This window comes from Cucurbita pepo, chromosome LG03 (assembly GCF_002806865.2).
Source record: "Cucurbita pepo subsp. pepo cultivar mu-cu-16 chromosome LG03, ASM280686v2, whole genome shotgun sequence".
Classification (NCBI taxonomy): Eukaryota; Viridiplantae; Streptophyta; class Magnoliopsida; order Cucurbitales; family Cucurbitaceae; genus Cucurbita; species Cucurbita pepo.
The window spans coordinates 1,717,422-1,739,885 of NC_036640.1; the positions used below are offsets into that span (position 1 = coordinate 1,717,422).

The 22,464-nt window shown below is 36.5% G+C and overlaps 4 protein-coding genes and 1 long non-coding RNA gene across 10 annotated transcripts; 1 reads left to right on the forward strand and 4 right to left on the reverse strand.

Moving 5' to 3' along the window:
• Positions 1-864: 864 nt before the first annotated feature.
• On the reverse strand, positions 865-3,481 carry LOC111790840 (fasciclin-like arabinogalactan protein 17). Its single transcript, XM_023671929.1, has 3 exons — positions 2,017-3,481; positions 1,166-1,312; positions 865-1,079 (listed from the first exon to the last, which is right to left on the reverse strand). Exons 1-2 carry the CDS (start codon positions 3,332-3,334, stop codon positions 1,239-1,241), a joined length of 1,392 nt encoding a protein of 463 aa, XP_023527697.1. The 5' UTR covers positions 3,335-3,481; the 3' UTR covers positions 865-1,079; positions 1,166-1,238.
• A 1,050-nt stretch (positions 3,482-4,531) lies between these two features.
• On the reverse strand, positions 4,532-10,464 carry LOC111791365 (E3 ubiquitin-protein ligase RHF2A-like). Of its 3 annotated transcripts, XM_023672664.1 has the most exons (10): positions 10,076-10,311; positions 9,711-9,851; positions 9,529-9,575; positions 8,490-8,552; positions 8,293-8,401; positions 7,830-8,209; positions 7,642-7,749; positions 7,112-7,450; positions 6,541-6,603; positions 4,532-4,543 (listed from the first exon to the last, which is right to left on the reverse strand). In XM_023672664.1, the coding sequence occupies exons 2-8, from the start codon at positions 9,840-9,842 to the stop codon at positions 7,168-7,170; spliced, it is 1,122 nt and encodes a 373-aa protein (XP_023528432.1). In that variant the 5' UTR covers positions 9,843-9,851; positions 10,076-10,311; the 3' UTR covers positions 4,532-4,543; positions 6,541-6,603; positions 7,112-7,167. The 3 variants fall into 3 exon arrangements, with proteins under 3 accessions (XP_023528432.1, XP_023528433.1, XP_023528431.1); XM_023672665.1 differs by lacking the exons at positions 4,532-4,543; positions 10,076-10,311 and adding an exon at positions 10,318-10,464 and having other exon boundaries at positions 6,288-6,603; XM_023672663.1 differs by lacking the exon at positions 4,532-4,543 and having other exon boundaries at positions 6,288-6,603.
• Positions 10,465-12,254: 1,790 nt separating this feature from the next.
• Positions 12,255-13,518, reverse strand: LOC111791168. Its single transcript, XM_023672409.1, has one exon. It carries the CDS (start codon positions 12,889-12,891, stop codon positions 12,397-12,399), a length of 495 nt encoding a protein of 164 aa, XP_023528177.1. The 5' UTR covers positions 12,892-13,518; the 3' UTR covers positions 12,255-12,396.
• Positions 13,519-15,355: 1,837 nt separating this feature from the next.
• Positions 15,356-18,298, forward strand: LOC111790704. 3 transcript variants are annotated; one of them, XR_002814540.1, is made up of 5 exons: positions 15,356-15,880; positions 17,042-17,159; positions 17,285-17,577; positions 17,658-17,984; positions 18,074-18,289. It is a non-coding gene; the product is annotated as an uncharacterized LOC111790704 (long non-coding RNA). The 3 variants fall into 3 exon arrangements; XR_002814541.1 differs by having other exon boundaries at positions 15,358-15,880; positions 17,668-17,984; positions 18,156-18,298; XR_002814539.1 differs by having other exon boundaries at positions 15,358-15,880; positions 17,668-17,984.
• Positions 16,944-22,231, reverse strand: LOC111790703 (ABC transporter G family member 22-like). 2 transcript variants are annotated; one of them, XM_023671724.1, is made up of 11 exons: positions 22,144-22,231; positions 21,651-22,067; positions 20,295-20,365; positions 19,473-19,708; positions 19,234-19,389; positions 18,968-19,151; positions 18,576-18,884; positions 18,215-18,502; positions 17,832-18,116; positions 17,648-17,755; positions 16,944-17,528 (listed from the first exon to the last, which is right to left on the reverse strand). In XM_023671724.1, exons 2-11 carry the CDS (start codon positions 22,042-22,044, stop codon positions 17,307-17,309), a joined length of 2,253 nt encoding a protein of 750 aa, XP_023527492.1. In that variant the 5' UTR covers positions 22,045-22,067; positions 22,144-22,231; the 3' UTR covers positions 16,944-17,306. The 2 variants fall into 2 exon arrangements, with proteins under 2 accessions (XP_023527492.1, XP_023527491.1); XM_023671723.1 differs by having other exon boundaries at positions 21,651-22,167.
• Between the last annotated feature and the right edge of the window lie 233 nt (positions 22,232-22,464).

The window sequence follows — 22,464 nt, forward strand, 5'->3', positions numbered from 1 at the left end:
ATAAATTAGAGTTGACTTTTAAATTAAAAAATAAATTTTTTAATAAAATGTCACTCTCTAATTGGACCTTCGTGAATTTGAGCCATTTATATATTACTAATATATATTTTTCCTTTTTTGTAACAATCTCAATTTTTCTAAGAAATTTGTTTTAATAATTGTTTACTCTTATTATTATTATTATTATATATTATTATACATTCATCTCATGGAATGTGAACTTTTAAAAAAATTCAGAATTTTTAAGTGAGTAAATTTGCAAAATATAAATAATATTAAAGCCAATGAATATTTCTTTAAAAAAATATATATAAATAAAAATTTCATTAGAAAGTAATTAAATTAACCAATAAACATTTCACCATTTTTATTAAACTAAAACCTCTTATTATTAATATTTATATATAAAATAATAATATTTTAGTCTAAAAAAATAATTTTTTTTATTCGCATAATTTAGCCCAAAAAAACCAATTATTGGCGGCAAAGAGAAAAAAAATAATAATTAAAAAAAAAATAAAAAAAAGGTCAATGTCGAAAACAGCTGTGTTTAGAAAGACAAGGATTCGTAGGCTCTCACGGACCCCAACCGACAACCTAATTCCCTGTCCTTTTTCTCCCTATATTTATTCTCTCTTAAATTATTTCTTTTTATATAATTTTTTAAAAATATAACAACAAATAATAATAATAATAATTTCAATTATATTTTATAATCTAAGTTGGGTATTTAAAATGAAGAGAAGGCAAAATATTGAGGAAGAAAGAGTTTTTTTTTTTTTTTTTTTTTTTTTTTTTTTTTTTTTTTTTTTTTTTTTTNTTACAATAATATTTTCAAACATGCATAAATAATGGACAGAAAAATATTAACCCAAAAATTAAAAATTTAAAGGAAAAAAAAATATTTATATTCTGTAATTACAGTGTATTTACCTAACAATGTAAAATAAAAAAAAATAAAAAATAAAAAAGACTCAAATCATCCTCTGCGGATTTTCTCGAGAAAATTTCTGCATTTTCTTGCTCCCCAATCATCTTTCCACTCCACTAAACGCTTTACAAACACCCCCATTTAATAGCTGCATCAAAACCCACAAATAAAAACTATGTAAAGGACTAAATTATAAACTTTTAAAACTATAGGGACTAAATTGAAAACGCTTACCATTTACTTTACTCGTCCTTTGGACGTTATTTTTCTTGTTTTTTGAGGGTATGAACATTGATAGCTTTTATTTTCATTGGCATGAAGAGAAATGAGAGTCCTGTCCAAAGGCTCCAAGCATACTACATGTAAGTTCCATCAGCTTCCCTGCCATAATTCGTAGAGAAAACAGTGTTATTGACGACTATGATCGAGTCGGGGTAACAGTAAGTCAAACCGATCGACCCTGTTACATTGACTCGGGCGGATTCTTAACCAAAAGTCAAGTAAAGGAGGAGCATTTGTGGGGAAAAGAATAAGAACAATGATATACAGGCTGTTGTAAGCTAATAACAATTGGGTGGTGGGGAAAAAGGAGAATGTGGAGTGTTTCTCAAACTTATTGTGGTATTTGGAGTGTGATGACAAAAACCCAACTAAGCAAAAGAATTCAAATAATTGAACTTCATTAACAACAACACAAACTATGTAGATTTCAGCTCAAGATGCCCGACATGATATGTTTTGTCGTGTCGTAGCTACCATAATTTGAACTCATTCATCGAATTATACTGTTTTTCCGATGATCGACACATATCGAAGCAACAAATCTTATTCGACCTACTTATCGACACATATGGAAGAACAAATCGACCTACTTATCGATGCATATCGAAGCAACAAATCTTATTCGACCTACTTAGAACTCAAGAACATGATTGTACAATCTATGAACAAGTTCATCTTAGCATCAAGAATTGAATCAACCCACAAAAATACTTAGCAGAGATTCAATAGCAATTCAATATCATGTCTAAGAAGTGTTCGTCAGTTCTATAATGCATAAGAGAATAATGAAGAAGAAATTATACCTCTTCTTGGTTTAGTTGCAACTTTAAGAGCTGAATTTGATTTCTTCTCTGCAGGTTTGTCCTCCTCCAATGGAAACAGAACACCATCAATGCCCTGCACTGAAATCCGACCATCTGTGTATATGTCGGGGTCGAACAGATATGCAGAGCCTTCACCTTGTCCGAATTTCACTGACCCATCGGCCTCCTGTGCCATGACGGCGTGTGGGAGCCGGAGCGTTTGGTACCGGACTTTCCCGAATCGCCGTACGGCATTGTACATACTTTCCTCTGTTTGGTACTCCGGGATTACATGGTAGTATATGATCTGCTCCGGTGCCCCTGGTTCGCTCAGCTGATCTGTTGTCAGCTTCGCCATGGCTTCGTCGTTTGGAGCGAGGACTGTAAGAACATAGCCTTCTGAGACTAATCTCCCCATCTCTGTAGCCAGAGATGTTAAATTCACTAAAATGTCAGCCATCTCGTTGTAGCCGCCGTAATGTAGCAGCGTTTGGATGAAATCCTTCACCTGCCGCTCACCGTCGAAGTGGTGGTGGGGTCCTCCGGGGCCGGGAGCTGGTGCAGGAGCGAGAGAAGGGCCTGGAGCTAAAGCGTCGTAGATTGGCAAAACGGGTGGCGCTCCGGCGGGGACTGATGGAGCCGGTTTCTTCAACCGGTGGGTACGTGGGTCGACTTCCGGTGCACCTTCCGGCAAAACGGCGGAAATCGACTGCAAATTTCTCCGTCGGTTGAAATCCTCTTGCACAGAACGGGGAATCAGTAGCCGTTCGATTCCGTGGATCACACCATCGGGACGAACAACATCATCAGGACGAACAACCTCGGCAGAATCAACGATTCTCTTACCGGAATCGGAGTTCTTCAAATCCAAATGGGAATCCCCTAATGTCCGATGTCGAATCGGCGAAGAACTGTGTTGAGGCCATTGATTGAACCCAACCCTTTTAGGAACAATGTGAGACATCAAAAGGGTTTGAAGGGATTTCAAATTCCGTGGCTCGAGAAGGAATCGCTTAAACTCAGGGTCCAATTCGCGTTCTAAGGCTTCATTTCTGGGCGCAAAAATGGTGAGATTGTGGTTCCCAACGGCGTCCTCTAGGGTTTGGAGCAACAGGGCTTTCTCAACGAGCTCTGCAAGTTCAGTGTAGTGGGAATCAAGAAGGGCGACGAGGATGGAGTTGGAATTGATCGGAGTGGCGGTAGAGGAAGGGGATTTGGGAAGTGGGTCACGGCGGAGGGCGGCGGAGGAGAATGGGGAAAGGGAAAGAAGGGAGAGAAAGAGGAAAATGAGAGAGACGCCATTGGAGGGAGAATCCATGGCGCTCAGAGAAGAATGGTGAATGGAAATGGAAATGGAGAAGAAAGCGGGAAAATATTAGGAGGGGAAAGCGTCGGTGTCGGTGAGAGAAGGGGAAGTGACAGCGGGGACAAAGGGAGAGAGAGAGAGAGAGAGTAATAATGGAGGAAGAGAGAGAAAGAGGAGAGAGAGAGAGAGAGGGAAAGCTGTGAGGAAGAAGAAGGACGAAGAAGAAGACTTTTTAGGGCAAAAAGGAGAGAGAAAGAAGGAGAGAGAGAGAGAGAGAACAGGCTGGCCTTAAGGACCCACACGGCAGCGACATTGACACTACCTGCTCAGCTTCCTTTTCTCCTTCCTTCTTCCTCCGGCGCTCAGCTCCACCCACGCCGCGCTGCGCCGGGTACTGCGTCACGTCCACATTTTAAATTTTTTCTACATTATAATTATAAAAAAAATTAAGTAGTTGATACCCACATTTTTTTAAAAAAAAATTAGACTCGAAATATTTATTATGAAATTTTCATTTATTTATGTACTAATTTTTATTTTTTATAAACGCTCCCAATTTCAATAATTTGAATCATATCTAAATATTAGTATAAATTAGAGCTGGTTCATTAATAAATTTTGATTTTTTACCTTTAAAAAACATGAGAGAATTTTAAATTAATGTATTTTATTTAGGCTAACAACGAAATTTAAATATTTTCGTGAATTAAAAAATAATAATTTTATATTATTGAAAATAAAAATATAACCAATAAAGAAAAAGAAAATAAAAGTGGGAATAAAATATTAATAAAGACGATCTACAAATCAACATTGAATGCATATAAAATCAGATTTATACATAATTAGGAAAATTAATTGTGTTATTAATTTATGTGTAGTTGCTTAATTGTGCATTAATTAGAACAATTATTACTAAAAATAAAATTAGGAGAGAGAGAGAGAGAGAGAGTGAGCCGAGCGAGCCGACAGAAAAGGCACGTGGGAAGAGCAAGGTGTTAAATTAAAGGCGAACTGTCGGTGACATTACTAGCCTTCATTCCACGCCAACTCCCTCGTGTAATTCACGCTCCTTTCAGCGCGAGTGAAGAGAGGTTCGTCCTTCGACGTCGTTTCGTACCGTAATTAATCTTTTTTTTTTTTTAAATCAATATTTGGTCGTGCGGTGGCGACGTTTCACCCGCCGGGAGGTTAGTTGTCGCCGTCAGCCGTCGGCTTTGGCTCACCTTTTACTTTACTTTCCCACCAATTTTTATTTTCTTTTTAAAAAATTTTCAAGTTCTAATTTTCATTAAATTTCAATTATTATATAAATAACTCTTATAAATCTCATAATTTTTTAAAAAATAAAATATTTATTTTCTTTAAAGTTCGATCAATTTTCAAAAAGATATATGTTATATAATTTATTCCATACACATAATAATATTTTATTTGCTAAATTTACGATAAAAAAAAAAAAAAGAGAGATTTTTCTACTTTTTTTTAGATTTATATAATTAATATTTGAAAGGTTTTAATTTCAACTCATATTCCTTGCTTAGTAAGGTTATGTAAATCTAATAGTGGAATGGTGACATGATGCTTAAAACTTTATTCCAATAAAAGAATATATATATATTTTTATATATTAATGACTAATTTTTCCTATTATTAAAAAAAAAAAGAGATATTAAAGGGTCTAATTAGACTTAATTGTGCATGAATTGATTTTCATTAAATTAATAAGCTTTCTAATTACAAAAAATACTTTTCCTAAAATTAATAAGAATTTTGTATTATTTTTCTGTTGATTTATTATATTATTTAAGAGGTAATTTTTTCTGTCGGTGATGTTAAATATATTTGGTAGTTGGTGAGGGTGTGGGTGCAGAGAGAACAAATAGGACTTTCAAATAAAAGCAGTTGTCGCCAAAATAAATTAATTTAAAACATAAATATAACAATTGAAAATTGAAAATCAAAATTCAATGAATGAATTAAATAGAAAAATATATATTTTTTTAAAAATAATATCAATTAATTAATAAATAAAAGGAGTAGGGATAAGGAAATGGCTATAGAGGGCATTACTATGGGAAGAAAAACGATGAGAATGATGGAAGTGACCCATATAATTCATTTTAAATTAACCAAATTAATTAAAAGAAATATCTAAAATACATAATAAATATTTTGTTAATTACAATTTTATCCCTTAATGTTTTTTTAGATGTGTCATATAGGTCTTTAATAAGTCACTTAAACTTTAAAAAGAAGGGCTAATCAGTCTTCATGGTGTCTAATAACTTTATAAACCTAATTAAAAGTTCAATCATATATATATATATATATATATTTTTACCTAAAAAAATAATAAATAAAGTTAAATAATTTAATAAACACAAAATTCAATTTATGTTTAATAGAGTCGATAATTAAAATGTTTTTGACCATTAACCGTCCAAACCCACCATTAACAATATTGTCAGTTTTCCCTTAAAAGGCTTCTCCTCAAGGAAAAAGGGCCCTCAAGGTTTTGGCTTTCCCTTAAAAGGCTTCTCGTCAAGGAAGAAGTGTCCATCAAGGTTTCAAAAAGCATCTACTAAAGAGAGGTTTCCACACCTTTATATGTAAAGTCTCGTTCCCTACCGATGTGGGATCTCACTAGGGTTCAACGTCCTTACTGGCACACCGCCCAGTGTCTGACTCTAATACCATTTGTAATAGTTCAAGACTAGCATATATTGTCCTTTGAGTTTTTCTTAAAAGGCTTTTACTCAAAGTTTATAAAACACGTCTACTAAGAAGAGATTTTCACACCCTTGTAAGGAAGGTTTTGTTCCCCTCTCCAACCAATGTGGATGGTTGGGATCTCACACAAACATAACCAAATTTGTAACTAGACAAAGTTTTCGAAGCCAAAATCTAATACAAATAAGAACATTGATACCAGGTATGAAAAGAAGCAAACAAACCAATCACAAAAAATATTAACATCCAGTTTCTCCAAAAGAGAACAATCAACAACAAATGTCTATAGAAAAGGTTAGTATTTTATGTATAGAAAAGGTTAGATACATTCATACAAGATGTCTATAGATGTGAAGCTTTTCTCCCAAACTCCTTTCATCCTTATTGTATTTTCAGTTCAGACAACAATCAACAACATCAATCTCTCTCTCTCTCTCTCTCTACACATGAAATTCTTTGTCCCTTTTTGTCTGCAAAGGTGTCACGTCGGTTTGGTTCGTGTTCCTCGGAATATCAAGTCTGGAGATATATACATATATATAGTTCACCTGATAGATAATTCATCTTCACATCAGATCAAAACAAGCAGAGATCTAAAGGGTGTGGAAGTACACAACCCGAACAAGCAGAGATCCAATTCAAGTAAGGAAGATTGAAAGAGAGATGAAAGAATCTTTTATAGCTTTGAAGGAAGTAAGGTGTGAGATCTCACCTGAGTTGGGAGGAGAACAAAGCATTCTTTGTAAAAATGTAGAAACTTCTCCCTAGCAGACACGTTTTAAAAACCTTGGAAGACAATATATGCTAGCGGTGGGTTTGGGCTGTTACATAAAGCAACTCCGCCCTCGGTTGTTTTTTCATGAAAGTTGGGAGGTTATGAAGGGCAACTTTTAAAATTGAGATGAAGGAGAAAGAAAGAAAGAAGTGGAGTCATTTTAAACAAAAAACTAGTTGCAGTATGCATAAGGTTGCATCAGACTCCAATAAGATGCAATTTAAGAGGAACTCATATGTAACCAAACAACAAGCTAAACGGTATAGTGTTTAGCTACTCACCTTCAGAAATAAGATGCTGACGACCAATGCATTTCCCAAGATTAATATGTAATGAGCTAACGCTCAGCAGATGCTGCAGCACAAGAAGTTGGAGCACTGCTGCCGTTTAAAGAGTTCTGTGTGTGGCTCTCCCTTCTAGTGTGGCCACCCTGCTCATTAGAATCTTGATTCGTAATACCGTCCTCTCCAGTTTCGAGACATTGCATCATACGTGATACACTGGCAATTCCTGCGTTTACTTCTCTTCGAACTTCAGATCCGAATTCCGACATGGACGTGCTGCGTGAGAATAGCCGCTCTTTCCACCCTCTAGTACTCTTTGAAATTGATTCTTTGTACCTTTAGTACCAGAAAGCTCTTAGAACGGCTCAAGAATAAGAGCATCATCTAAACTCTTGCACATACAGTTACATATATCATATATGCACATCATTTGCTTGCAAGTTGTAACTTCTTTACGTGTGCAATGTGGGTGAGCACGTGATCGAGTCTGGAAACTTCACTATATCCATTAAGAATTTGACACGTACCTCATGGACGCTGCATTAAGTCTTGATTTTACAGATTCGGAGAATGACTGAAATTCAGATTGCCCAGCTCTATCCAGATTTGGAGATGGAGAATCTCTAGTGGAGATTCTGTGAATGAAGGATCGGTATTAAAAGAATGCTAGCAACAAAGAAGCCATAACAAGAATCATTTTGAAAAAACTGTATACCGAACGTCAGATGTATCTCCTCGTACATTGGCTGAATAGTTAGATACCGATGCTGAGCGAGAAACTTGATCAGTCCGAATGGACGGAAACTGTGCAATATGCTGAGATGGTTCATCCCCATGAGGTGTTCGTGGGCTCGAAGGACTAGCAACTGCAGTACCAGCTGGCTCAGTGTCTACTCCAGAGGCCGAAACATGCTCAGAAGGAGGCGCACCAGGATGAGTGGAGAAAACCAAGAACTGAGGATGTCCATGAGAAGATGACCGACTCCTCTGCACTTCTCGTCTACCAATATGGTGTGTTCTCCCCATCGCAGCAGCTGCAGCCAGATGTTGAATTATTCTCTCTTCGAGCTCGGTGTTATTAACGCCCAGAGGTAGCTGCATTAGAACAAAGCATCGTCTTGAATAGTTCAAATATCATCAAAACTTGAAAATTTGTAGAAGTTAGAAGATAAACCAACATGTTGCAACTCGAAATTGCCAAGAGCTGGATGATGAAACACAGCAGTATTTCTCACAGGAGTTGCTCTTATATTCCTCTCCCGTTCAACCGCCTCCAACAACTCTCGACTGCAATAACATAGACGAGTGAACATACCCCATAATATGTAAAACAGGAAGAACTGTAGATGCATCATCTGGAAGTAGAAAAGTGAACCTGGAGGGATCCTTCAGGCTGATAGCTTGCCAGCACATTGGGCATTGAGAACTTCTCTGGCACCTCGCATATCATCAAAAGACCAATTCAATTTCACATGTATAGTTTCTCCGCCAGTCCCAATGGGCAACTTTATCAAGTTGCTTCTCTATACACACGCTACATGTAACCTAAGTTCCACATGCATCACACATTAATGTAACAACTCAAGCCCACCACTAGCAAATATTGTCCTCTTTGGGCATTCCCCTCAAGGTTTTTAAAACACGTTTGTTAGGAAGAGGTTTCCACACCCTTATAAAGAATGTTTCGTTTCTCTCTCCAACCGATGTGGGATCTCACAATCCACCCCCCTTCGGGGCCCGGCATCCTCATTAGCACACCGTCTTGTGTCTGGCTCTAGTACCATTTGCAACATCTCAATCCCACCGCTAACAGATATTGTCCTCTTTGGGCTTTCCCTTTCGGACTTCCCCTCAAGGTTTTTAAAACGCACTCTCCAACTGATGTGGGATCTCACAATCCACCTCCCTTCTGGGCCCAGCGTCCTCATTGGCACTCGTTCTTCTCTCCGATCAACGTGGGATCTCACAATCCACCTCCCTTTGGGCCCAGCGTCCTCGCTAGCACTCGTTCCTCTCTCCAATCAATGTGGGATCTCACAATCCACCCCCTTCGGGACCCAGCGTCTCGCTAGCACACCTCCTGGTGTCTGGCTCTAATACCCTTGTAACAACCTAAGCCCACACCTAGTAGATATTGTCCTCTTTGTGCTTTCCCTTTCGGACTTCCCCTTAAGGTTTTTAAAACGCGTTTGCTAGATAGAAGTTTTCACACCCTTATAAAGAATGTTTCATTCCTCTCTCCAATCGATGTGGAATTTCACAATTTATAATACATTTTACATGAGATCCTCACAGCAACAATTCAATCCATGAAACAAGACTCTACCCCTAGAACATTGAAAATGCTGTATAAACAAACAACCAAACTTAAACAGGTGTTCCTAGTCAGGTGTATGCAACATTTCAAAAATTACCACTCAAGGATGCATTGTAGATGAAACTCATGCTTGCAAGCAGTAACCTACATGAAAGACAACAAAAGAATCATAAGAAATGCAACTCCAATCTACTACTGTGTTCATAATTAATATTGTTTTTGGATCAAGAAAAAGAAAGTACAATCAATCAATAAACAAAAACGGGTTAATCATCGTACCGTAGAAGGATCAGTTTCACAAAACTCCTCAAGGCAGATGCTGCAAGCATCATCACAAGCTTCTTGAATCCCGCCTTCGACAAAAGCAGCAGCAGATGTCAAACGATTCTCAGAATCCGTCTCTTCCTCCATCTCCAAAACCTAAAAACCATTGAACACAAACCCATCAAATCTAAACAAAACAAACAGGGTTCGCAAGTTTAAATCAATCCATCTCTTCGAACAAATAACATAGAACAAACTTCGATTTCCAAATAACTCCAAAACAAATTTGAAGCTAAAGAGCGGGAAAATGGTATCCAACAAAAATTAAAGATCGCATCAGATCGCAACGAATAATCTCGACGAACAACTTATGGGTTTACCTCGATTAAGAAATTGAAACAATCCGAGACGATGAGTCGAAGAAATTCAACCCAAAAACCCCATAAAAAGTATCAGATCGAGCTCATAAAATCTCCCCACTCCCAGAGAAAACCTCTGCTAGGGGAACATATAAACAAATCTTAATACCCGCAGAATCCACCGAGGAAGAAAGAGGAAGAAAAAATGATAATCAGAGAGAAAAAGAGAGAAAAGAAAAGCACAAAATAAATTCCCCTTTTACCTTTAATAATGGGATTGTTGTTGCTTTAGCCTCTCTCCCTCTCTAACCCTTTATTATCCATTAAAAATCATTCTGTGTTGGAAAACAAACCCACCATCAAAGCATTGGAGACAACCTCAATGTCTGATCCTTACGAAAAACATGAATGTGGATTTCATTAAAATCCATAGGTTTAATATTAAATAACCCAAATCAAATCCATCTCAGTTACTATCTAAACAATAATATTATTTAAATTATACTTTAATTTTAAAAAAATTTATATAGAATCTTTAACATGTTTCTTATCCTTATATAAGCATAAAAATGATTTTTATAGAAACGTTTATAAGTTCTTATTTAAAATTAAATGAAAGATTTTGACGAGTGGGATCTTCGGTCCGGTAACAAAATAGAACCATACCCTCTAATGGTGGAGACTAACAGCAGTACGGTAACAAGTCAAAGTGGACAATACCCTCTAATGGTGGGCTTGGGCTTCCAAACCAAAACTCACAATATTTGGTAACAGGAAGTTGAATTTGGATTGTTAAGTGGAGCTCGACATACGAATGTGTTTGCAAAGCATTAGAATAGATGGCATATGGGTCGGGGCAACAAGTAAAAGTGCTACTAAGACCTTCGAGATGATGGTTGAATCTTGTGATGTTTTTTTTTATGGTACAAACATAATAATAAAAACAAAGGAGAAGCACCTGAGGGAAACATTTTTGCAGTTGGAAAATGACTGTTGAGAGCACATGGTGCGCAGAGAAACTGCTTTTCTTCAATGCTTTTGACTATCCTTTCCAACTACTTGTAATTATTTTCTTTTTAAAACTTTATATTACATATTTTTATAATTTAAATCTATTTTCCTCTCATTTTGTTGCTGTTTATTTATTTGTTTTTAGTCTATGCTTTTTTTCAAAGTGATTATTTATTTTGTTCCTTTTTTTATCTTATTTTATTTTATGATGGAAAAAATAAGATAAAAAAAGGAACAAAATAAGTTATATGATTTAGACTTGTAATTTTAAAATAATAATAGTAATGTTTTACATTTATTTGCCTTTAGAGACTTATTTAGTTACTACGTGAATATTTTTAACCTCTTTTCTTTTTATTAAATTTTTATTTTTGCCAATTAATAGTTCATCAAAAGTCAATTTATAAGGTAAATAAAATAATAAAAAAAAAAGTAAAAAATCATTCCAATTTTTATTTAATGATAAAAATGTTAAATCTAACTACACATGAAAATGAATAATCTATTATAATAATTTATTTGAAAATAAAGTAACTAATTAGAATTTGAAACAATTATTTTTTCTACATTATATGATTAATTAAACTAGTGAATTCAAACTTGCTAGGTGGATAATGTATCGTATTAAAATAAGAAAACTATAATACAATAATTTAATATCTGTCTTTTTTTGGAATTAATATAAATTTCGATAGAGTTATTGTCACACAAGTTGACAAAAACTAAATTAAGTGAAATACAAAAAATTGATTGAATTAAAATTTTATTCCATAAACTTTCAAATCAACGACAATTTATAGATTCTTAATTCTCAATTTAGGTCTTACAAATTTATAAAAAAATGTAAATATATATTCAATTTTGTATTCAAAATTTCCTCCTAATCTTTTTAAATTAAAATTTAAAAAACTATTTTAAAGTTAAAATGAAGTAAATAGAAAAATTAAAACGAAAATTTGGGGGAAAAATCATTTAAGCCTAACACAAATTACTACAAATAAAAAATAATAAATCCAAATATTGGTTTGGCGTTCTTATTCGTAGAAGATAATTAAGATGAAAAGGGAGAGAGAGCCGGAGAGAGAGAGCGAGAGAGAGAGAGAGAGAGCCGGAGAGAGACCGAGCGAAGTACATGTTTTTTGGGGAAGATAAACAGCATGAGAATGAGAAAAAAGGTGAAGAACTTTGATTCTAAAAAAAATGAATTGAATTAAATTAAATTAAATTCAAACGCAGAAAAGTGTGAAGAAGAGGGAGAAATTTCCCTTTTCATTCATTTTGTAGGAAATTTTGCAGAGGAATTAGGGAAGAAAACGGAGAGGAATCGTTTCTCAATTAGAGCTTGAAATTTGATCTCTCTGTGAAGGGCTTCTCCAGAATCCAGTACTGTAAAAAATATCCCACATCTCCTTTTCAAGTTCCACCACTTTCCTCTCCGCCTCCTCTGAGTACACCGTTTTTTCCATCGTAATAACCTGAACATCCGCATCGTCGAGAATTCCGCCAGGGAATCGGCCGAGCCTCGCCGGATGAATTGCTTTCTTCTTCTTCACGCTCTGTCGGTGTTTTATCCTCAGAACGCGGCGGCAGAGGCCGGCCGGAACCTTGTAAATCGCGAGGACGAGGAAGTTAACGGCAATACAAGGACAACAGCAGAACACAGCGGCACACTCTGCGGTCGTACCACCGGCTACCTCTGCGAACCGAACAGTGCCAGAGACGGATTTGCTCGGTATCAGAGTTTGTCGAGGGTTCGACAATGTCGGACGGAACATAACCGTATTCGACATTACCTTTCTTCCGCGAGCCTCAACGATAGAATTCATTGATGTTGATCGAAACCTCCTCTCTATTTTCCGCCTGTGCTTGTCTCGATAGAAAATCGCCGAGCAAAATCACAAATCGAAAGAGAGAAATTCCTCACTACGAACTCCAAATCCCGCCATCGTTGAAAGAATCAAGAAAAAAATAAGAAAAATCCCTCAAACCTTCTCCCTAAACAAAAAACCCTAAAAATCAAAATCGAAACCAAAATCAAATCAAATCCAATCGAGTCCAATCCAAACCACTTCGGGAGAAAGAATAAAGCAAACCACACCAAAACAAATCAATAAAATCAAAACTCCAATCCCTCCTCCCGAAAAGTAGGCCTCCTGAAGCTATCGAAGTACAAAACCTCAAGCAGAAATCGTACAACAATCAAGAACAGAAGAGGCTGTAACGGCGGAGATTGGAGTTGCCGGGAATCAGCAATCCAGGCCCGGAGAACAGAGTGCGCAGAGGGGGAGAATAAGAAGCCCGGGGAAGGCGAAGATGACGGCGGCGAAATCTGAAGAATAGTGGAGGGTTTGAAAGATTCCGAGAGGAGAGGATCCTATTAACGGGGGAGAAGAGAGAAAGGAGGAATTTCTGTTATGGGATTTTGAACGAAAATGGTGAGCTTACAGAGAAGCGTTATAATGTATCCTTCATCTTATCTTTCTCTTTCTATATTTATTTTCTTTTCGTTAATTTGTTCAAAATATTGGAATAATAATATAATGTTAAAATGATTTAGGGGCCAAAATAAAATAAAATAAAATAAATAGACGCTTTCTTGGTCAAAATATAACACCATATATTTAATTTGATTGCTCTATATTTTATTAACAATAAATTAAGAATTCATAATTTATAAATTAGTATATATAATATTAAACGTGCAATTCACATGATTATGTTCAACTAAACATTAGTATATAATTACTTAATTTCTTTTATATATATATATATATATATATATAATACAATAGTATTTTTTGTTAGAGTGATGGATGGAGTTGTGAACTCTTTAGATGAAACATATGTCTTATTTATAAAATTATGCTCAAAACATGATAGACTAATTATTTCACATTTAAAATTTATATATTTTGGACATATAAAAGCTTAATCGAATGTTTAGTACTCAACGCTTATTTATTATGTCGATCGACGACGAGAGAGGCAATTTTGCAACCTGACCTCATGCGCTTGATTTTCTTCTCATCGAAATTTGGGAAGCCAACTCGATTGGGAGTCGTAGGATCTATAATATCTGCAACCTCGCAGATTCAATACTCATCATTTTAGAAACCAAGAGTTTTTCCGTTCTTCCATCAAGTATTCTACCTTTTCTCGGATACTCGAGTTCAAAAAATACCCATAAATATTATTGAAATTAAAAAAAATTCTTTAAAAAATTCAACATATTTACTCTTGAGTATACATATTTTATATTAAAATATTTAAATTTATGATATTTTAAGGACTTTAAAACTAACCATTTCTCGGAATAATATTTATAACGTATTTTGGTGATATAATTGACCTAATACTAATAGTAATTAAATATAAATTGAGTTTGAAAAAAAAAAAAAGTCAAATGTTTTGTAACGGAAACGTGGAGCCGTTGGATGAATCTAAAAGAATCGCTATCTGAACCAAACGCCGAACTCCTGACAACTGAGAAGCCGTGTGAAATTATTAAATTCCAAAAAAAAAAAAAAAAAAAAAAAAAAAAAAAAAAAAAAAAAAAAAAAAAAAAAAAAAAAAAANAAAAAAAAAAAAAAAAATCGTTGTTCATAAAGAAAGATGAGGTGGAGCCTAAATCCACGTGTCAACAGAGTAGAGGCTTAAACTCTGAAGAAAGTACAGCGATGACGACAGATGTGTAGTTGAGTACGTGTCGGCCAAATAAGACAACTCATATTATTATCCTCATTATTTATTCATTTTAGCCTTATCTATAAATAATTTATACAAACTAAACAAATCTTATTTATTTATTTATTTTTTTTTTATCCTTTTAATATAATAATAATACTGTATAACTTAATTAAAAAAAAAAAACTAAAAATAAATATTATCTATAAATTATTAATGGAAATATGTGATTAATGAAAAAAAAAAAAAAAAGGAAAAAAGGAAACGTAAAGCTGTTGTATCATGCATGTATGGCAGCTGTATTATGGAACCTGTTATCTTCAAGAAGTGACACGTGGATGCCGTGTCATGAACAATTAATTTTTTTTAATAAAATATTCAATCTAAATATAATTATCAATTATATAATATTCAGCCTAATATTAATATATTGTGTGACATTATGCTAGATTTATAAAATTGAGTTATAATATAGAGTAAAATACACTTTTAGATTTTAATATTTAAACTTATTTGATCCATAGATTTTCGTTGATATTTTAATTAAATTTTTATTTGTTCTTTCAAATTTAGAAAAATGACATTTTAGTTTGTAATTGTTATATTCCGTAAATAATGTAATCCATTTATGGTGAGGAAAATGTGTTACCCGCCGGCGCCACCCACGAGCCAAGTAATTGCACCACGCAACAATCATTTTTCAGCTTCCATTTTTGGTTCTGCGATTAAAGAAGAGCAAATCGGACGCCCATTTTTTGTGATCTTGAAAAGAAATCATGGGTTCGAATCGAAACCCTACCTCTGGTTTAGCTTCCTTTGCGGTTCGATCAAAATGGCTGTTGTCCGCTCCCTTTCCATGCTAGGGTTCGCGTTCACTTCTCAATCTGCTGGCTACAAGCTCAGTGACTTGGTCTTGGAGTGTAAAACTTCTCTGTTTTATCATCTGGGCGACGCCCGAATTCTAGATAGGAACAAAACCCTGATGCCATAATCCCTAACTGATCTCCGATGAGTATTACAGAGAGCGATGTGCGAGAAATTCTGAGTTCAATCGCAAGAATTTGGGGTTATCCAGAAGGCTTTTCTGGGGCGAGTTTGAGGACTGAAAAGTGCGAGTGGCTGCAGATATTGGTGAGCTATATACCTCTTTCGAGTTTTTCAGATTCTTGGTGATTGTTTACTAATATGGGTAGTCTATTGAAACTAGTTTAGCTCATGCAATACAGTGTGACAATGTGACAATTGCTGTTAGATTTGCTTAACTTTAAGATCTGAACTTCTTTGCTGATCCTCATCTCTGGAATGAGTTGTTGAATAAAAGTTCCACCTCGACTAATTTAGGGAATGATGAATGATGATGGGTTTATAATAAAGGAATACTCTCCTATGGGTATGAGGCCTTTTGGGAAGTCCAAAGTAAAGCCATGGGAGCTTATGTTCAAAGTGGACAATATCGTATCATTGTGGAGAGTCGTGTTCATCTAACATGAGTTACTTGTTTAATGGACTAAACAATTCGTTTGTTCAGAGTTCTGGTTACCTTTTTAATGGCATCTAGCTTCTTCTTAGTTTGGCTAGAGTTTCACTGCCCCTGATTCTTCCTACTTTGTCGGGGATTGAAAAGAAATCCCCCATTTTGTCCGTCGCGTAATAGCTTTATATTGTTAACTCTAACCGCCCAAGCCCACTTCTATAAATATTGTCTTCTTTGGGCTTTCCCTCAAGGTTTTACAACGCGTCTGTTAGGGGGAGGTTTCCCCACCCTTATAAAGAAGGTTTCATTCCACTCTCCAACCGATATGGGATCTCACATTCCACCCCCTTGGGGCCTAGCGTCCTCACTGGCATACTGTCTGATGACTGGCTCTGATACCATTTGTAACAGCCTAAACCCACCGCTAGTAGATATTGTCTGCTTTGACCCGTTATGTATTGATGTTAGCCTCACAATTTTAAAACGCGTTTACTAGGGAGAGGTTTCCACACCTTTATAAGGAATGACTCGTTCTACTCTCCGACCGATGTGGGTTCTCACATTAGCTGTGTAACAACCACTGGATAACTGTTTAGAGATAGAGCACGAGTATGTAACTTCATATTCATACATTTACGATTCATGCATCAGTAACCAATTTGTCGACGATGATGCATCCAATTTGTCGACGAATAGAAAAAGAGTGTTTGGACCAAAAAAGAACATTTGAACAGAATGTTTCTCTTATTAGAAAGAAAATGAAAACTTCTTCCAACATTCTATGATCATGGATTGAGAACTAAACTCTACTGTTTCAGGCTATATTTGGATGCAACTGTTCTAGCTAGATGCTGAAGTGAAAAGCACCTCCATGAGCAAGCCAAACCGACAGTAACGTGTTCATTTTTCCTTCGATGCTATCACCCGTTTCGGAGGGTAAGTTTCCTTCTTTTAGGAGTACAATACCAATAAAGTTTCCAAAATGGAGATTCTTACTACTTGTTAGACCTTGCAACTCAAATACAAGCTCAAGTAAACCAATTCTCTGAATGTTCTTGTAGCGAATCACGCGTTTCTGTTATATTAACTTCCTGAGTGAAGCCTCATCCTCCTCAACGAAATGTAAGCCAGGAGACGATACCCGAAAACCATGGCAACGAGTGCAGTAATCTCAACTACTCCATTGTCCATTCTCATACCGTTCACGGCAGGTATGATGTTATTGTACTGCACCTTTAGAAGGAGCTTGTACGTGTGATAGTTGAACGACAAAAAGCGGATCCAAGATACAAACACTGGAACTTGCTGCAAAAGTTTCACCCAAAAGTGTTGATAGCAAAGACTACAGATGCAGGTTTGTTCTTTGTTCAAAGTATATGAACTAAATACCAAAGTTTAGAGATTATAATAGAATATAATCTTACCTGTACGAAGAATCCACCAGCAAGCATGAAGGTCATGACGGTGACGGAGGCGAAAGTCGTGGCCTTCTTGACGTCCATGAGTGAAGCTCCAATGGCCAAACCAAGCCCCTATGTTGGAAGAGTTCCTTCACATTAGTCTTCCAAACAAACCAAATGAGCTCCAAAGAAGAAGAAGAAGGCATACCTGAGCAGCCACAATGGAGAGGAAGACAGTGACCATGGTGAGGAAGAAAGGAGCAGCACTAAGCCTTAGGCCTGCCATGAAGTAGACAACGAGAAGGAAAAGGATAGGCAACAAGAGATCAAGAGGAAGATCACTAGTGGTTCTTGCCAAAAAGTAAGCACTCAATCTATACATATCAGCTGCTCTTTCTTTGCTCAGCATTGCTCTTTCTTGAGGAAATGTGAATATTGCTGTGAACACAGGGAAGAACCCCCAGAACACTGCTATGAAGAACAATAATCCTGCCTACGAAATGTAATTTTATCTTATTACATTCATGAACAGAAAATCAAAGCTTAATTTCAAGCTTCAAAGTTTGTACAACAATGGAGGAGTTGAATTACCTGATCTTGCAAGCCTTTCGGAGTGCTGCTATCCGAATGCCACCACAGTAATCCTAAAATTATGGCGGTGGCAAGAACTTGAGTGATTCTCAGCCAGCTGAAGTATTCATGACGTCTTTCTTTGATTCCTCTCCGGAACAGAATCGAGTATTGTTCCCACCAGCTCGCTCCCCATTGCCTTTTCGAATATGTTACCTTCGATTTCAGCTCTTCGTCGAGCGGCAGAGGTACCAACATCTTCCTCTTTTCTGTTTCTGCAATTCTCGTCTCGTAAGCCTCCACCAGATACTGCAAAGATTATTGTATTCGAATCAATCCATCATATTAAAATCAAAGCTAAAGAAGTCGAGATTAAACATACCTCTTGCACAAGAACTGGTAAAGGCTTATCCTGTGTACTGTCAGCCTCAGAATTCTCTATTTGCACCTTATCCTCTAGCTCTGATGGAACAGACACATCATTCAGGTTACCATTTGCAAGATCAAGCAAGAACTCAGCAGGATTCATTGCAATTAGTGGGGAACATCCTATAGATGAGAAATAGTTTATTGCTTCAGCTGCTTTGCCATAATAGATCAAGCTTCCCTTTCCAAGAAGAATTAGCTTGTCAAATTTATGAAATAGTCTGCTTGATGGTTGATGAATCGTTGTCACCACAGTCTTCCCCGCCTGCCATTGAAGAAAAACTTAATCATTCTATGATGAAGCTAATCAGCAAAACAGAAGAAGAACGTGCATTTTATGATATATACTTCAGCTATCTCATGTAAAATCTGAACAATTTTCAATGCAGTTGTAGAATCCAAGCCCGAGGTCGGTTCGTCAAGAAACAGCAGTGACGGATTGATTAGAATCTCATTGCCTATAGAGACTCGACGCCTTTCTCCACCTGAAACTCCACGGACAAAGGAGCCACCAATCATTGTATCCTGGCACCTGCAGAGGCTATATCGGTGAGCGCCTAATCTAGAAGGATGTATATCTTATGCTTCCATTAGAAAAAGCTGCAAATCCTTACCTTTCAAGGCCCAGCTCATATATGACATCGACCGCACGCTTTTCCTTCTGCTCTTTTGTCAATGTTTTTGGCAGTCGAAGCAAAGCTGCATATCTCAATGTTTCTTTCACCGTCAGGTGGGGAAACAGAACGTCCTCCTGCATCACGAATCCTACCCTGTAATGCCATTTTATTTTCTTAATTACCGTTCTACATCAGTATTTTCTAATTGTATCATGAACTCTGACTAGAAATCTTGCCTGCTTTTCAGGAACTTATTGTATGGCTGATCATTGTACATAATCGAACCACCAACTGTAGACCGTATGAGCCGTCCTCCAAGAAGATTGAGCAATGTTGTCTTGCCACTTCCTGAAGGTCCCATTAAGGCCAGAACTTCACCAGGGTTTACTAAACCGGTAATACCATTCAAAATCTCCTTCTCCACATTTGTCCGCAATCCTTTTATGATTACTTTATAAGTAACATCCGTGAACTGCAAAATATTTGATCCAGACAATAGGATGAGTTCAGTAAAGGTTAGAGATGGCTATGTTTTCCTAAAGAAATGGAAGTAGGTCCGTAAGCGTTGATTAGCTTCTTCGAGTCTTAAAACAACCCGATTCTTTTGACGAGCATGAACTAAATATTTTAAAAAATGAGCTAATCTAAGATTACAAGAGGACAATTATCCTTTTGAAGTTTTTTAGATATGTTTCTGCTGCTTTTTATGTTCTCTAAGTTAGGTGGAAAGATGGGATGAGTCTTGTACAATGAATTATCATATAAAATGAAACCTCGTACAAGACTGAACCTGACCATGCTATAATTTGCATGCTAGCTTAGCCATGTTCTATGGGGGTTGTGCTTTTATCTCTACATCAATCTTCCTGTCTTTTGCCTGTCCAAATAGATAGACATAAGTTCATTTGCTATCAACAAAAACAACACATACAATTCTGAAAACATTCTTTGTTTTTTTGTCTTTTTGTTGTTTTTTTTTTTTATTATCAAAGATTTGGGTGGCCATGTTTTGAGGGAGAAATCACTGTATTTCAATGATGAAAGAACACTTTATTTACCTTGAGCTGAATGGGCATGGTTGGTTCTGTTTGAAACTTGGTCTTGCCTGTTCCTGCTTCTACATCCTCTGCTGTTATATTATATGCATATAGACGTTAAACGGTTGAATTGGGATTTTACCCCAAGCTACTTGATTGATTCTTGAAAATATACTGATAACTTGCAAAATACGAAAATTCAAACGAACACCCCCATGTAGTTTGATGAACTCGGACCTCTCCCTTCCGAGTTAACCCGAGCTTGATTCACTCTATTTATAGCCAATTCCTTAATTAGTGACTAAGATACACTTAGTGCCTTAATAACATTTTTTGGTAGCTAATAATGGACTGAAAGCAGTCGGGAAGAGTAAAAAATGTCAACTAGATATACAGGGCAGGAGTCAAAGGTAGGTAGGGAATTTGAGCCTATAAATATGAAATTGAAGTCTTCAAGGACTTGACTTTTCCATTAAATAACACAAAACATATCTAAATTTGTGGGCCATGGGTCACTCTGCTAGTTTGATTCCAAGTTCCAACTAATAGTCTTTTCCTTTTCAAGTTTTTGTGAGATCCCACGTCGTTTGGAGATAAGAACGAAGTATTCTTTATAAGGATGTGAAAACCTCTCCCTAGCCGACACGTTTTAAAAACCTTGAGGAGAAGTCTGAAGGGAAAAATCCAAAGAGGACAATATCTGGTAGCGGTGGGCTTGGATTGTTACAAATGGTATCAAAGTCAAACACTTCACCTCAAAGGGGGTGGACACTGGGCGGTGTGTTAGCGAGGACTGGGTCCCAAATGAGGATGAATTATGAGATCCCACATCAGTTGGAGAGGGAAACGAAACATTCTTTATAAGGGTGTGGAGGTAAAAACTCCAAATTTGTACTTACAGTACTTGAATTCGGAGGCGGGTTATTAACAATAGAGCCAAAAGTACACAAAAATATAAAACAATAGTAATTTATTTTATTCTAAGTTAAAGTATTATGAACATAAATTGGTATGACTAGAGAGAGAGAGAGAGACAGACGGTCAGACATAGACAACCACAAGATTTGAGAGCTTTTATTGCTACAACCATTTTTAGTTTTCCCATTGTAAGGGAAACCATGACACTTTCTCTTTATCAAACAAAAAAAGGGGACCAGAAAAAAATGAGTATAGGTTTCTAGCGAACTCTTCCGAATGACTCATACCCGAACGCTCTCTCATCTTCAACTCTTTCTGCCTTAACTCAACACATTGTGTGGACCATATCAAAAAATTGGACGAAAACACGAACATGACAAGAAAGTAGATGACGATGAACACGACGACGACGACGAAAAATCTTCAAAATTAGCAAAACATAGATTAAGAACGACTTACGTATATCTTCATCACTGAATGGCTTAAAATCTGCAATTTCATCAGGTGGCAAAGTGAAGCCATTGAAGGAGAATGACAAACCCAAGCTAGCACTTGAAGCTCTACTCAAAGCTGCACCACTGCCCAAATCATCCAAATCCAGCTTCAGCTGTGCACTCCTTGACTTCCTGATGTGTGTATTTCGACCACCGCTGCCACTGCCACGACCTGGTGAAGGAGCTGTTAACGTCTGCCTACTCGACTTCCTTGAGAGGGTTGTGCTGCCACTCTCCCCCACCACCCCACCGTTCACCTCACTGCTCGACGTCGGAGACTTGAATGCTGCTGCCACCTTCTCCAAAAGTTGATCGGATTTCGTCCTCGCTAGAGCTAATGAACTCGTTGTCTTCTCCATGTCGCCTCCAACCTTCTTTCTTCCTAGTGGTGACATAAAAACATTGGTTTGACATTCATAATTGTGAAAGAAGATTCATTTAGTTCATATTGACCATACCTTTTTTGTGATGTTGAAGGAGAGTGGAGATTCAGAAGTGAAGAACTTATAGAGAGAGAAAGAGTTGGCTCAATCTATTGCACCTTCAATGGTACACATTCACTTCTTATATAAACAGCAATAAGAGGAAGAAACAGTTCATTTTTCACTACCAAAAACACCCTTATGTTATAATTCATATTACAAATTTGCCCTATATCCCATATTTCTGCCCATGATATTAATAGATTTTTAGGAGGAAACACATTATGTACTATCTCACCAAGCATCAATCCTTCTCAAACAGCCCTACCATCTTAGCCGTACACGTGTACCTGTTTA

Bases quoted from the DNA above. Each gene is read 5' to 3' on its own strand.
- LOC111790840 (XM_023671929.1), bottom strand. From the start codon at position 3,334: ATGGATTCTCCCTCCAATGGCGTCTCTCTCATTTTCCTCTTTCTCTCC. The intron at 1,313-2,016 runs GTATAATTTCTT...GAATTATGGCAG, and splicing joins TGCAACTAAACCAAGAAGAG to GGAAGCTGATGGAACTTACA.
- LOC111791365 (XM_023672664.1), bottom strand. From the start codon at position 9,842: ATGGAGGAAGAGACGGATTCTGAGAATCGTTTGACATCTGCTGCTGCT. The intron at 8,210-8,292 runs GTTGGTTTATCT...GTTCTAATGCAG, and splicing joins GCAATTTCGAGTTGCAACAT to CTACCTCTGGGCGTTAATAA. The intron at 7,750-7,829 runs GTATACAGTTTT...CTTCATTCACAG, and splicing joins GGAGATACATCTGACGTTCG to AATCTCCACTAGAGATTCTC.
- LOC111791168 (XM_023672409.1), bottom strand. From the start codon at position 12,891: ATGAATTCTATCGTTGAGGCTCGCGGAAGAAAGGTAATGTCGAATACG.
- LOC111790703 (XM_023671723.1), bottom strand. From the start codon at position 22,080: ATGTCACCACTAGGAAGAAAGAAGGTTGGAGGCGACATGGAGAAGACA. The intron at 19,709-20,294 runs GTAAATAAAGTG...AATATTTTGCAG, and splicing joins CCATGCCCATTCAGCTCAAG to TTCACGGATGTTACTTATAA. The intron at 17,529-17,647 runs GTAAGATTATAT...AAACTTTTGCAG, and splicing joins CTGGTGGATTCTTCGTACAG to CAAGTTCCAGTGTTTGTATC.